Raw genomic sequence first — 15,220 nt, 5'->3', positions numbered from 1 at the left:
TCAAGAAACTAGATTCGGCAAGGCTGTGTTACACTCTGTCCATTCTGGAAGGGTAACATAACTTTTATTACTCCCGCCTCCAGTCACAATACCACTGCTATGGGAGTCTATCTAAGATAAGGAATACGTCGGAGGACACAATCCCTTCGAAGAACTAGTTACTCTTACCTTGTAACGTTCTTTCGATGGGATGTTCCTCCGACGTATTCCTTATCGACCCTCCCATCCATCCCCGCAGTATGACTTCCTGTGGGTTTGCAGCCTATGCTCCTTCAAGGTGATTAGTCTAATCCAAAAACATTACTGGGGACTACAAAACGGAACTGAGCAACGGACGCTGCGCGCGGCCTTTATAGGCAGGATGACGTCGACGTCGGCACGGAGGCCGTCGAGGGTCATCGACTCGGCGATCATCGACGCGCAGCGCCCTCTGGCGAAAAAATTTTCCGAGGCCAGCAAAGCTGAAGGATTTCTATCTAAGATAAGGAATACGTCGGAGGAACATCCCATCGAAAGAACGTTACAAGGTAAGAGTAACTAGTTCTTTACTCTCTCCAGCAGATCCGAAAGGACTTTCAGAAAGTCAAAAAAGGTGGAACAGACAGGGTTCCAATAGATGTTTATGAAAGTCACTTCAAGGGATGAAGGCTGATTTATTTATTTATGTATTTATTTATTTATTTATTTTATAGTGGCCTTACTTGCCTGTATGCCCAATTTATTTAAAAAAATTATTTCAGAGTTCCTGATCGTAAGGTTTTTGAATGCCATCAGCAGTCCACCCGTGAGTCTGCCTTTTGCTTTTTTGCATGGCAGGTTGGCAGTACAATGTATATCCCTTGATTGCTATCGGGTTCACCAACCATGTTTCCTGCAGTAATAAAACATCCATCTTCCAAAATAAATGGGCTTTCATTTCCCTTGAAGTAAACGTATTAGGACCTTTCGTGTTCCAGCTAACCATACGCAGCCCCGACTGCCTAAAGGGACTGCGTACCCACACCCAATTTCTGTAGAACCTGAGTCAAAATCTCTGGCAAGAGGGAGAGGGTATTAGCTTGATGGTTATCGCCATTGTTCTTTTGCCTCTCGTCTTCATTCTCAATATCCTCTAAATCCGCAGCCCCTCTACTGACTCTGGAAGACCACTTCGAAGTTTTGGGTATTGGGGAGGACAACACTGTCGGGGCTGTTTGAGAAACAAATAAACCTTGCCCCTCCAATTCCTTTGCTGCTCTCAATATTGCCTCCAATCCCTCCCGTGACGTGAGACCCACTTCTACTGTAAAGGGGTTCTTAATAATTGGGAATCGTACAAATGCAATATCCCGAGAGCTCAGGAGGTAAAGGTCAGTTACTTCTCTGAAGTATGATAGAATTACTCTTCTGCAGAGTGACTTATGCTTTTTGTTTTTATCTGGCACAGAGAGCCAGATTTTTGGCATTGCAAATATTGAAGGGTCATCATCCTTATTCTTATTTTGTCCTGACTGCAGCTTTGGATTTTGCGAGGGCAAACCCATTTGGGTGTGCTCCCCCCAACCCCCCCCAATTTTGTTGATTTTCCCGTTCCATTATACTTCGTATTCAGCAATGTCTGCTTTCCATTTCCTGTTCTCACTTCTCCCACCATAACGGTTTTTGCTGCAGCCTTATTTTGTTGATTTAGAAAGATAGATGCCAGTTTCATAGCCACCTCTTGTACTTTCTTCCCCTCCCCTCTGAAGTGTGATATCCATAGCGCTGCAGAGCGTTTCTTCAAAAGGAAAATCGGCGCCACTGGTAGGTTCGGATTGGTTAATCCATTGAAGGTCTTTAGATCATAGATCTTTTTCCCATCATTCTGGGCCTGATTCACCTCCTTCAATACATGTTTGATGGGCTGGGCTCCATCATTCAGCTTTCTCAGGTCCTGCATATCCGTCTGGAGCCCCACACTTATATTTCTAATTTTGATTCCATCCAGTGGTGGCTCCTTAACTTTCTTTTCTTCTTTTCTCTTCTCCCTGTTCCCTTCTTTTAACACTTTCCCATTGGGGTCCTTCCCTCCCTTTTATTGTGAGATTCAAGACCTCCTCCTCTTCCAAATTTTTCAGTGATGAAGATCTTGACAGTGCCTTAAAAAAGGTATTTGTCTGTTTTTTTATGTTTCACTTTTTTTTCTTTTTTTTCCGTTCCTTCGAAGTCAGCAGAGAGTCTCTATTCCTTCTCCTCCTTCTTACCTCTCTTTCTTTCCCTCTTTGTTCCCTTTGTGCGCTCTTGACCAATCTCTGGCAGGATTTTCAATGCTGTATCCAAAATCTGGGAGCGGTCCTCTATTACGATTTGCTCCTGACAGGACTCCCTCTCGATAGTTCCCTCCACCACATTAGCCAATCTCCTAAATTCCTCCAAAGTTGATTCTGATAAAGGTGTGTCATCAAAAGGGAGATTTGCCTCCTCCGACCCATAACCCCCCTCTTCTCCCTTTGCTACTTGCAACAAATCTTTTATTTGATTCAAAATGTACTGTAGGATGGGTTTGTTGGTCTCCTCTTCCTTTCTTCTATTAACCAGGGAGAGATTAATTGCAGATATATCCAAACCTTGCTTAGCTACCTCTAGCCAAAGATCCTTCAACATCTGAATAAGGCTGGAGTTAATTATGTTATTGTTTCCCACCAGGGAGGAATCAAAATGCCCAATTTATTTTGAGAGCTCTATCAGTGTCCCTGCTTGAGATTGAATTTCAGTTTTTAATAGTTCAAAAACAGACACCAATGAATTTAGGACATAGTTTAATGCTGGCAGTGTAGCTTCATTTGTTTGTGATATACTCTGCTGTGGCGGGTTAGTAGGCACCCAAATATCCTCTCCTAGAGCTTCAATCGCCCTCTCCTTCCCTCTCTTGGCCCCTTGAGCAGCATTTCTGGGCTCCATTTCTTCTTCCAACGCAGCCAGGGCATCCCTTTCCATAGATCTATCCAGCTGACCTGATGGACATCTTGCCTCCGCGTTAATCATCTCATCTTCTCCTTCTGTCCTTCGCAGTGGGAAAGGTCCTGGTCACTGGGCTGAACTTGTTGATCATTCGCACTTTTGCTCCTTTTTTTTAATTTGCCAAAATGATCATTGATCTTCTTTTGTATTTTCCTTGTTGTCACTGTAAATTCAAGCCCTCGCTTCCAAGATTGTGCTGTTGAATTCTGGTCTGGATCAAATAGACCCCCTATCCTTGGGGTATGTGGTGACCGTTCTATGTAGACTTGGGCTTTGGTTTGGATTAATTGGTGACCTGCAACCTCCAAACTACAGTCCACTACCTGAGAGGACTGCTCTGTCCGCTGTATTGGGGCCACTAGAGCCTCTGATTCTTCTGAACACTGTATGAAAGAACCATCCCATTCATTTCAGATCGTCCATCAATAAAGTGCTGCACAATTTAATTTTGGACTGAGCCGCCCAATCTGTCATTTGAGAGGGGGGTTGAGTTAAGGCTATAGTGTTTTGACTTATTTAACCGTCTGTACTGAGTTTCCCGGTATCAGCTTATACTTGCATTACGACTCAGAGAATGAAAGGGAAATAAACGTTCTGCTGTGAGGTTTGTGAATTTTACAGCATTAATAAAGCTTAAATGTCTAGTCCCATATTAGTGATGTTTTCCAAATCTCTGGGTTACTGTGAACGTTTTACAGCCTCAGAAGTGGAAACTGGCAAGAATATAGTTTTAATATCTACAGCACACTTGAAGGAGATTGAGAGGAGGCAATTTGTAATCACAGCAACATGAAATAAAAACAGATAAGTAGTTCACAGTCATAACATGATTTCCTTCCAATTATTTCCAGCAAGTTTTGGTCTCCCAGTTAGTGTAACTCAATTTTATGAATGCCACAATATATAATTCACGTAGCCTACGCAAACAGCTGAAATGTTTAACCCTTGAGTGAAGTAACCAGAATCAAAGGAGAAAACCTGCAGTCTCCCGGTGTCACTATTTAAGCTGCATTTCGCAGTAGCAGTTAGTAGAGAGTGTTGTCTCACAGTGATTTACGCAGCAAGGTAGAATGAAAAAACTGATAAACAGTCCTCAGTTATCCAAATATTTCAAACGGTGTCCCCTTACTGCACAAGCCTTCGCCTTTAATAAACTCCCCTCCATAACACAGCGACTCCTTAGTCCATAGATGTCAGGTACTAGCTGGAAATTTTGCTTACTGCAATTCCACCACTGCACCGCTACAGAGCCCGCAGAGCACAAAGGCCGCTGTGCTGTGTTCTGAGGTTCCTTGAGGTAAGAAGCAGTAGATGGCAAAAGAGGACTGGTATCCTCAGCCACAAGCATCCCAGGTTATCACGGAGCCGGTTAAGCAGGATGGCATGGTTGACTGTATTAAAATCAGAAGAGAGATCGAGGAGGTTGAGGACAGAAGGATGGTTAGTGTCTGGGTTTGAGAGCAGGTCTTCACGGATGTTCATGAGAGCAGTTTCCATGCTTCTGGCCACTCTGAAGCCAGACTGATGTTCATGGAGACCACCAACGGATTCAGTGTGAAGATAAAGCGTGGAGATGGCCAGGTTTTCCAGAAGTTTGCCCAGAAAAGGAGTAATGGCGATTGGTTGATATTTAGCTGGACAGGAAGGGTCGGCGGAGGAGTTTGCTCCTTGTAGATTCTAAAGAGTTTGGCCGAGTTGTTAGATGACGCAGAGATGTGGGCATGTATGTGAGCTCTCTTATTAGTGTGTTCAGAGAGCTGGCACTGCCTTTGGAGCAGGCGGCAGGCCAGTTTGTCCGGGGGTGCACATGATGCCCGTCATTTTCTCCCAGCCACCCTACACTTGCGTTTAAGGGTGATGAGATCTGAGTCATACCAGGAGTTGCACTTGGGTTTCGGCTTAAAGCGGATCCTCATGAGAGGGGAAAGTGCATCAAAAGTGTCAGAGATAGAAGAATGGAAGTTGTAAAGGGCTGTGTCAGAATGTGAATCAGCCAGAGGTGCAGGAGGGGGAGAGAATGTGGCGGCGAAAGCCTCTACTGACATACGATTGATGGGTCGGATGACCGAAAAGGTGGGTGGCAGTGCTGGAGTTATCTCGGCCTGAAGAGTAGAGGTAGAGAGAGAGAGAGATGAGAGGAGAGGAGAAAGTGGTCACTCCAGGAGAGAGGAGTGGTGAGAGGGTTAGAGAGAGAGAGGGAGGTCTGAGGAGATCAGAACATCCAAGGTGTGCCCTGCAGAGTGAGTCAGGCCAGAGGAAAGAATAGAGAAAGAAAGAGAATTGCAAAGGTTGTGTGAGGAACTCATTGTGACAACAAGAAAGACAGACACAAGTGATTAGCATTCAAGGGTGTTTATTGAACAATGAATGCTGTGTGCAGGTTGGAAAAACACCTACTTTAAACCTAAATCTAAGATGGGAGCAAGCATTGACCATCAAATGAAAAATAAGGCTGTCCTAGTGGCGTTGTGTCAAAATAAAAAGGACCTATACTAAGAAACCTATTGCCCAAACCTCACAACTAATACAAAAAGGGGTGTGGGATAGTTCTCAGGAAAAGAAAGAAGTCTTCTCAACTAATATGTCAGGATGCAGTAGCCTGGGTCTTCCTTCCCTACGTTTCTAGCACAGGGTAAGATGGAAGCTTAGAGCACAGTACAGTCCTCGGCATCTCCCGCAAAAGACAACAGTTCTAATGGCAGCTCTCAGGACACACTCTCTGGCTGTTCTAGCACGAGATGATAGTTCAGCTTTTAACCCTTCAGCTTTCAGTTATCAGGGCCGTCTATGGACAATTCTCGTTTCACTTGAAAGACTCTTGCCTTCGAGGACTTGACATGTTCAAACAACAAAACCAAAGTTCCTATAACAAAGGAATGTTCTTTTCTAAGGTTCGCTGGGTGATGGCTTCATCCCTGTGTCCCCCACTTCTGGCGTTGACCCTTCTCAATTGTTTATCACAGTTTTTTACATAGGGTGATGATTTCACCCCTGGAGCCCCTTCTTCTGGGCACTTCCCTTTTTTGTGTTTAATCGTGGTTAACGATTTTTACAAAGTGAGTGCAATTTTTGTAATGTGACATCATATTCTTTGTTTTTAGACAACTTTGTCCTCTCCGTGTGAGATTTGAGCTTTGGCCTTTCTGTCAAATTCAGGCTGTATAGGAATTTTGCTGCTATCACAATTCTTTTATCAGTCAATTTTGGGTGATAGCTTCACCCATGGATCTCCCTCAGTCGGGCTCGGACCCCACTTGCCTTTTGCAGGATTTTCTCCTCCCTCAATTTTGCTTGACCCTCTGTATGACCACTTTGCCCTATTTCGCCAGCCCTCCTACAGCCTTCTGATACTTGTAGTTTCTCTCATATGGGGCTTGACCAGAATCTCTCGAGTTAGCACCCACATGGTGGCCCTTTCCCTCTGCAGCTGGTCTCCCCATCACACTTTTAACAATTCATTCAAAGTTCATCACCTTTGGTTCAAAACATGCCACTTTGCAATTCTCACTCATCAAAGCCCGGTTCTTATCGGTTTTCCCCTCGAATCACCGGCTGTGTCGAACCTCTTGGCTGTTGCCTTTCTGGAGTCAAGGCCTGTACCAGAGGCGCGGGAGCTTCCCTCGCTCCTGCTTATCGGCATACGTTTGCCCTGTGTACTTCTGTGTACTGTTGACATCTGCTGCATGGCACTTGTGCTATTGTTCACGGGCCTAGGCTCTCTTCCACAAAGGCTCTGTGGACCTGGGATAAAAAAGGCAAGGTCACTTCTCTCCTCGCCACCCTCTCGCTTCCTGCTGCCTTGCTCCTTCTTTTGAACTGCCGCGTGGTAGGGTCTTGTGCTGTCTGCTGTACTTGCCTTGCTCATACTGTGCTCTCTGGCTCCACCTTTTATCTCTGTGGGGAAGGGAAAGGGCTGTCGGGTGTGTGTGATTCTGATCAATTGCCTGACTTTGCTTGACCCTTGTTTTGGGACATGTCAGGTAAACCGATCTGGTGTTGGTCCATTGTCCTTTGTGTTGTGTGAAAGTGGAATGTCCTAGGTGATAGGATGTGGTAAAGTTGTTAAAGGAAGGGGAATACCAAGTCTCACTTGTCGGTGTCCCACTCCCACTCCCCGAGGACCCCCCATCCAGGTGATCCTCCCTCACTGGTCCACCCCCAGGAACTTGATCCAATGGCGATGGCCATGTCCTGGCCACCTGGATTACAGATCCTCGAAGTTTAGACAGGGAGACACCTTCAGGTTTCTCACAGTTGCGAAAGAGTCCAGAGGAGGGACAAGATGCGTCCAGGTGGATGTTGAGGTCTCAGAGGAGGAGGATTTGAGAGGTAGAGGCAAGGAGGGAGGAGCAGAGGTCTGCCCGCTCGGAGAGGAAGGAGGTTATCTGGCCAGGCGGCCGGTAGGTAGTAGCCACAGCAAGAGAGTGGCCAGGAGAGAGAGAGCCTGCAGACCAGGCATTCAAAGGAGGAGTAGACCTGCATAGAAATGATAGAGGCAGGGATCCACTCCGGGAAGATCAAGGCTACACTCCCACTAGGACAGTTGGATCTGGGCGCAGAAAGGATCTTGTAGCCATCATGGAGGAGAGTGTCAAAACTTGTGATAGACCTGGCCGTGAACCATGTCTCAGTCAGACCAAGAACAACAAGGTTGAGTTCCTCCATGAGATGTCAGATGTCAGAGGAGGGTTTGACAGCTGAGGGAGAGTTAAGATTGTCAATGTGGAGAAGGTTGGCACCGTTGAAAGACATCCGTGAAGGGGTACAGGTCAGAGGTACTCCCTGCGGAAGTGTAGAAGGACCCCGAGGGTGGGCAGAGGAGGAAGAAGAAGAGGGAAAGGTAGCTAAGGAGGAGGATGAAGATGCCAGAGAGATGGCATATGAGGGAGGCAAGATGGCAGCCCGAGAAGAAGTAGAGAAAGGCAAAGAGGTGGCAGAGGGTGGAGGCAGAGGAGCCAGAGAAGGGAAAGAAGGGACTGCAGGAGAAGAAAGGAAATTGATGATGCCCGGGAAGCGTCTATCAAAAAGGAGGAGGTTGCCCTGCGGGCCTTGGACCAAGAGGGTCCCATTTAGGTAAACATTAATTATGGTCTTGGAGGAATGGAAGGGGGCCAGGAGGGCCTCCCACCATTAATGGGAGAGGAGGAAAAAGGAAAGCGCACAGAGACCATATGTGGAGTCCATAGGTCTGGGGAAGGATCGACAAAGAGGATGTCAGTGAGGGTCTACCTGGAGGAAGCGCTGGTGTAGGTATCAGCGATAGGGAGTCCTGGGTTGGCGACCAGCATATCCCTTTGGAACTTCTTCCTACCAGACTTAATAAGGACAGGATAGTCAATAGAGAAGCAGAGAAGATAGGTGAGACAGAGAGCACCATAGAGGATGCAGAGGGAAGGGAAATGGGAGGGAATGTGGGAGAGGGGGAGTGAGGGGTGGGGAGACAAAGGTGAGGGGAGGAGACACTAGGGGTGGGCAAAGGAGGAGGGGTAAAAGCAGACGAGACAGGAAAAAGACAAGAACAAATTAATTTCAATACACGATGAATTTGATGAGACAAAAAAGAAGAGCAGTCATGTAGCTGTGAGTAACAAACCAGTTAACAGAGTAAGAATCAGGGAACCTGAAATAAAAAAGGAGCACAACAGGGGTGGCGGCAGTACTATGTGAGGGAACAACACGACAGAATGAGGGCTAAGTAACAGAACAATGATCGAGGGAACCTAAAGGAGGAAAGTGAAGAACATACAGAAGTAGGCACTACAAGTATACAGCAGTCAAAAATAGCAGACACAAGAACAGAACAGTCAAGCAAATAGGGTCCTAGAAGAAGAAAATTAGCAGAGCACAGAATAGTAACAAAGGGGTAAGGGAAGGGGCTGGGATGGGGGAAAAAGGCAGGGAGGTGGATGGAAGGGGCCCGCAGGGGGAGCAGGGACACGCAGAGGATGCATATGCATGAGCACAGCCAAGGATGGAAGGGGCGCTGAGCACACGCGATCACGGAATGCAAAGAACCACGCGGGCAGAGGATACACGGATGCAAGCGTGGCCAAGGACAGAAGGGGAGCTGAACACACGCGATCGAGGATTGCGAGTGAATCACATGGGCAGAGAATGCGCAAGGATAGCAGGGACGCGGGGTAAACACAATCGAGGATTGCGAGTGAACCACGTGGGCATAGCACGCACAGGCACGAAGACAAGGATGGAAGGTGTAAGGGAGTGCAATGCAAGGAAGAGTGTGATGGAACCACGCGAGTTGAGAACAAGGGTTACGCGGTACAGAATCGGGGGGCACACCCGGCCTAGGGCGCACGGGCAGAGGGACAAGTCTCGGGGGTAGGCAGGATGCAAGAAAGGTGAAAAGGGCACAAGCCAGAGGGGCTAAGAAGCACAGAGCAGCTAACTCCCCACAACTTCGTACCTGGCAGCCGCAGACATGAGGGCGAGTGGTCCGCCTTCACCGTCTACACCGCAGACACCTTCACCGCCAAACACCTGCATCGCTCAACACCACGGACTTGTCCTGTGAGGGCTTTGCCACAGAACCTCGGATTATATAGGCTCGGAAGAGTGGATGTAGCAAATGTGCTACGTTTCGTCAGCAGCGTCTCCTGCGCACCTGCATCGCTCAACACTACAGACTTGTCCTGCGCGGGCTTTGCCGCAGAGGGTCCGAACCTCGGATTATATAGGCTCGGAAGTGTGGACATAGCAAACTTGCTATGCTTCATCGTGCAGCGTCTCCTGCGCACCTGCGTCGCTCAACACCACGGACGTGTCCAATTTCCTGTATATGATTCTTTGCAGTTTGCAGTTCTGATTTCCCTACACTTTTTAACAGTGTGTTTGACACATTAGTTACATATATTTTGTGTTGTTTTTTTGTCTGGGTGTGCACTACTTGTTCCATATTACTATGTTTGTTGAGTACACGGCATGATGATGGAAACTTGCCCTTGATAAGATGAAACGATAGGCCATGTCGTGAGTAGATGATATGATCTCAACTCACTCAGCTCAACAATGATTGGATAAACTTTTTCTTTTTCTATCCACTATTAGATAGCTGCTCCACCACTGCTAACTAGGGTTAGTATGGGTGGAGGCCGGAATACTTACGCTGTTCCTTGTATTCTTGCTGGGATTGACTCAGCCTCACGGGGGGCTCCCCCTTGGGGAGAAGGGATGAACTCCCTCGATTTGTCACAGCCTGCATCCGGTAACGGCTGGGTACACCCTGTCCTCTGTGTCAAGAGCAAGGGGCAGCAAGTCCCCTCATACAGGAGTGTTGGGAATTCCTCCAACTCCCCACACTCCCTGTTGTCAGCTGAGACCCAACGAAAGCAGGGAAAGCCCACAGCGACATCAATTTGCAGCTTTCCTCACAGTGCATGATCTGTGATTTTGAGGGTATATGGGAGCCCTGGCTCCCAGGTGGCATTAGTCTGCAAGAGCTGTGGTTTTTGTGCTGTTAGTCAGACTTGGGGCATTTGCAATATCATGGAGCCGTGCCACGAGAGAGGTGGAGCCCATGGTCAGGGTTGGGTGGCAGGACACCAGTTACACTTCATGAGGGGGACAGGTAACTTTATTTTATATGTGGTATTAGGTTATCTCTTGCTTTCCCTCTACCCCATGCAATGTTCTGTTTTGTGTTCTATTCATGAAGTGCAGATGTATTGCCTGCTAGGCCACCAAGTCCCTGATTGAAAACCTGGGCAGCAGGACGTCTCGTGCAAGTCCCCTTACCTTTGGAATAAAGATGTTTTCAAGGACTCTTACCCCACCTTTCCTAACATGTTTTAGGCTCATGAGGACAGCGCAGGTTAGTTTACAGGACGGGGGAATATGTACGAGTTACTATCACCTACAGGGTATATTGCACCCCAGGTTTCCAAGTGGAATAGGCAACTTGAGCTCCACTCTGCCCATCAATAGATCTATATTTCTCCAATGAATTTCCTGTATTAAAACACTGCCTCACATACTGAGAATTAAATTAATGTTCACTCTCATTTATTCATGCATAACAGTGGGGCCCATTCTACTAGATTTATGCTCAGTGTGGTACATGTCAATCATTCTTGTATTTTCCCCGCATTTATATTTTGTCCAGTTCTCTCTTCTGATTGGTGAAGGCTTATAAGGGTATATTTTGTTATACTCATTGAGGATTGGACTGCACTGAGGTTTTACGCTCATGCTTTTTCATTGCTAAAATCGTTCATAGACAAGACACTCATTGCTTCACTAAGGATCAGTCAGTGAGTTTGTAAATGTAGAATAAAATGAGAATGACAGCTCTCCTCTAGGTCTATTACGGTGACATCAAATAATACATGGTACCTCTGCTTTTTTCAACAGGGAATGAGCAGCCATCAAAGGATGCATGCTGGGGAGAAGTCCTATGAGTGCACAGAATGTGATAAGAACTTTACTTGTGCATCACAACCGGGAATGCATCCTAATACTCGCACAGGGGAAAGACCGTTCAAGTGCTCAGAGATTGAGAAACCCTTCATGCAGAGTTCAAATCTATACGAGCATACCAGAACCCATAATGGGCAATACCAGTGTACAGAGTGTGGGAAAAGCTTCAGTCGTGGTTCAAGTCTGTATAGGCATCAGACGATCCATACTGGAGAGCGTCATTACCAATGTACAGAGTGTGGGAAAAGTTTCAGTCAGAACTCACACCTATACCTGCACCTGAAGATCCATACTGGGGAGCGGCCCTACCAGTGTACAGAGTGTGAGAAAAGCTTCAGTCAGAGCTCACATCTGTACCGGCACTTGAGGGTTCATACTGGAGAGCGACCGCACCAGTGTACGGAGTGTGGGAAAATCTTCAGTCACACCTCCACTCTGAAAATCCATCAAAGGACCCATACTGGGGAGAAACCCTGTAGGTGCACAGAATGCGGCAAGCACTTTAATCAGTTATCAACCCTGCTGTCTCATCAGAGATTCCACACCGGAGAGAAACCCTACCAGTGTACAGATTGTGAGAAAAGCTTTAGTGTCTCCTCAAGCCTAAAGCGGCATCGAAGAACCCATACAGGGGAGAAGCCCCATCAATGCACAGAGTGTGAGAAAAGCTTCATTCAGTCCTCAGATCTGATCTTGCATCAAAGAATTCATACAGGGGAGAAAACATATAAATGCACAGAGTGCAAGAAAAGCTTCATTCAGAACTCATCTCTGATCAAGCATCAAAGGATGCATACAGGAGAGAAACCCTATGAATGCACGGAGTGCAAGAAATGCTTCATTCAGAACTCATCTCTGATCAAGCATCAAAGGATTCATACAGGGGAAAAACCGTATACATGCACAGAGTGCAAGAAAAGCTTTAGTGACTCCTCTAAACTGAAGCGGCATCGAAGGACCCATACAGAGGAAGAAGCCTTGGGAATGAACAGAGTGAAAAAAACGCTTCAATAATTCTCTCCCCAGAGCACCCATCGAACAACAACCATTCTGGGGAGGCACCTCATTGGTACATGGTTGGTTAGCATTTTAATGTGGTATAAATCTTCAGACAACATCAGAGATCACAAAAGAGGTGTTTGACTTGATCTGGCTGCAACAGTGTGTAACCTTCATATATAAACAATGTGCCTGTTCTGGTGTTAGTCATCTGTGTATACTAATTAATATCCAACAACAGAAACTAGCTAAAAATACCCTGACTTAAAAGCTGCAGCATTGGACACTGTGCGCAGAGCACAGAAAGGTTAATAGAAGCTGATTTACGCTTAATTCTAGTGCAGAATATTGACCCACAAGCAGAGCTCAGAGTACTTTCAGTCCGCATGCATCACCACCACAGCAAGGTTATCTTGCATTCCTGCTCTCTCCCAACTAACCTAACACACACCGCTCTTTTTCAGATCTGCCAGAGACCATGCAGATGGCAGTGGTGTGGTTCAGTTCCCAAAGAAATAACAGTAAACACGATTTCCGGTTCCTTCCCACCATGGAGTATATGAAGTCATGGATTCACTTCAGTAGGAGATACTAACCCAAGGAGGAAAATGAAAAATGATGTGAAAAAAAAATCAAATTAATACAAAAAACATAGGGAGGCAGCCAAGCCAAAAAACAAGAAGAGGAAGTAGTACATGACTGGTAACAAAAGTAAAATCTGGAACTTAAAAATGAGATTAACGATGGCAGGAAAGGATGGTGAATACCAGACACAATTGCTTACACGGCTGAGCGAGAATGGAACCTCAGATATTGAAAATTCTGCCACTCTCATGGCAGTAAATAGCTATGAATGCATAATACAGTTACAATAATATATAACTTAAATATATAAATTATGACATAATATAGTTATAAACCAAGAAACGTGAGCTGTTACAAAATTGGCAAATTCAGATTTCTGTCATACAACTCCTGCCAATTGTTGTTGGGGGCCCTAGCAAAGTAAGCAGAAGGGCTTTGCCGCCTGTGTTATTTTGGGCATGGCTTCAGCATGCATCATGTCACCATGCAGTGAGTATATTCCAGACATACTCCCCACCCCTTGGCGCAATAAACACCTCTTCTTCAGCTATCTTGCCTTTTGGCGCAGCGCCCCATAGAACACAGTTGAACACATAGCTCTTCCACCTTTTACTTCTCATGCCTTCCCCAGCACCTTCTATATCCCTCGCCCTCATTCCAAGTTTTCCAACTCCTCAGCAGGTATTTTAGGGTCCAGGTCTCAATACAAGTATACAACTTCTAGTGTGGTTTAAAAAGGAACACATCTGATCAAATGAAATGACCGCATGCAGTAAAACTATGACCTACGATGCAGTCACATGGGGAATTGGGGACTCAGCGGGTTAATGAATGACTGCTCGCTATGTGATATTGGGCCCGCAGGTAGTATACAGGGATTTCCAGAGCCACTCTCTCCTCCTGAGCCTGCTCATTTGTCCTAAATCCATAGGGTTCAGGAGAGAAAGAAGGGGCACAAGCAAAACAAAATAGGGAGCTAGGGATAGCGTTAGTCCACAGAGTGGGTCCGCAAGCATACAGAAGATTATGCCCAAGAAGGCAGACATGAATGTGTGGTCCTTGAGATTAGAACAGACTGAAAAACACAGGTACGCTCCGAGATGATGGTGACTCTTTCAATAGCGTCTGCATGCAGAGTCACAGACCAGATGAACATTCAAAACGAATCATGTAGTGTACCTAGAGAGCGGGTCCTAACCATACTAAACCAATCATACCACCAACTAGCCTGATGTGTACCAATGGTGTAAGTAGAGCTCTATTGTTTTCAGAACCCTGAATATAAAGATAGATTAACTTGGACTGAGCTGATGGAGTTTGGATGGTGGATGTGCTGGGTGAGCGGGGCAAGTAGGGAATCTAGGAAAAAGGCAAGACAGAGAAGGGCTGCCAGAGGAGGAGTATAATAAGATCATTAGGAAAAGGTTGTGTGGGCTCCTGAGAACCTTGTTCCTGTAGAGGGCTGCTGAGCCTGTGGTAGGCTTCTGAGAACCCTGAGCCTATATTGGGCTCATGAGAATGCTGAGCCTAAAGTGGGTTTCTTCAGTAGTGAGAACCCAGAGTCTGTGGTGGGCCACTGAGAACCATGAACATGACCATGACCCTAGATGTATCCTTGAGCTGGATGGCATGCCAACAATGACCATAGCCTGAAAATCCACCTCTGTAGACTAGGAAGAAATAAATGGAAATAAGCCCACAAGGGACAAGGTAATCACAGATAATGAAAGAATGATCCTGGACACTGGACCTTCCAGAAACTCTGTGTGACTATGCATGAATGATGCAGGGTGAGGCAACCCGACCATGAACTGTTCTAGACTAGGGACCCTGGACTCTGGGCATTGGTCCCACATTAATTTAGGCTTGGAACATCCCGTCTACGACATAGATTATGTCCGTATGCTGATACTTTGTTATTTGGGCACATTACATGTTTCCATAAGTGAAAGAGATTTATGTCCCTTTACTTGTGGAAATGTGTTGGGGGATATTACCACAAAAGTGACTAAAATATTATTCGAAGGGATTGTGTCCTCTGACGTATTCCTTATCTTTGATAGATCATCTCCCAGCTTGCTGGCCTCGGAAAAGATTTTCAATAGAGGGCGCTGCGCGTTGACGTCACTCGAGCCGATGTCCCTCGACAGCCTCCGTATCGGCGCCGACGTCATCACGCGTATAAATAGACTCGTGCAGCGTCCGTTGCTCAGTTCCATTTTTC

General features: G+C 46.3%; 1 protein-coding gene across 1 annotated transcript in view; it reads left to right on the top strand.

Annotated features, from left to right (window-relative positions):
• Positions 1 to 15,220, top strand: part of LOC138489350 (zinc finger protein 850-like) — a 233,284-nt gene that overhangs the window by 64,055 nt on the left and 154,009 nt on the right. The window contains exon 2 of the mRNA XM_069617068.1: positions 11,347 to 12,337. Coding sequence (XP_069473169.1) covers positions 11,347 to 12,337 — 991 coding nt within the window. The remainder of the gene's footprint in view (positions 1 to 11,346; positions 12,338 to 15,220) is intronic.

Source organism: Ambystoma mexicanum, chromosome 9 (genome assembly GCF_040938575.1).
Source record: "Ambystoma mexicanum isolate Mex_15411 chromosome 9, UKY_AmexF1_1, whole genome shotgun sequence".
Lineage (NCBI taxonomy): Eukaryota > Metazoa > Chordata > Amphibia > Caudata > Ambystomatidae > Ambystoma > Ambystoma mexicanum.
The sequence above is the reverse complement of the archived record's forward strand: the minus strand, read 5'-3'. Positions and strand labels throughout refer to the sequence as shown.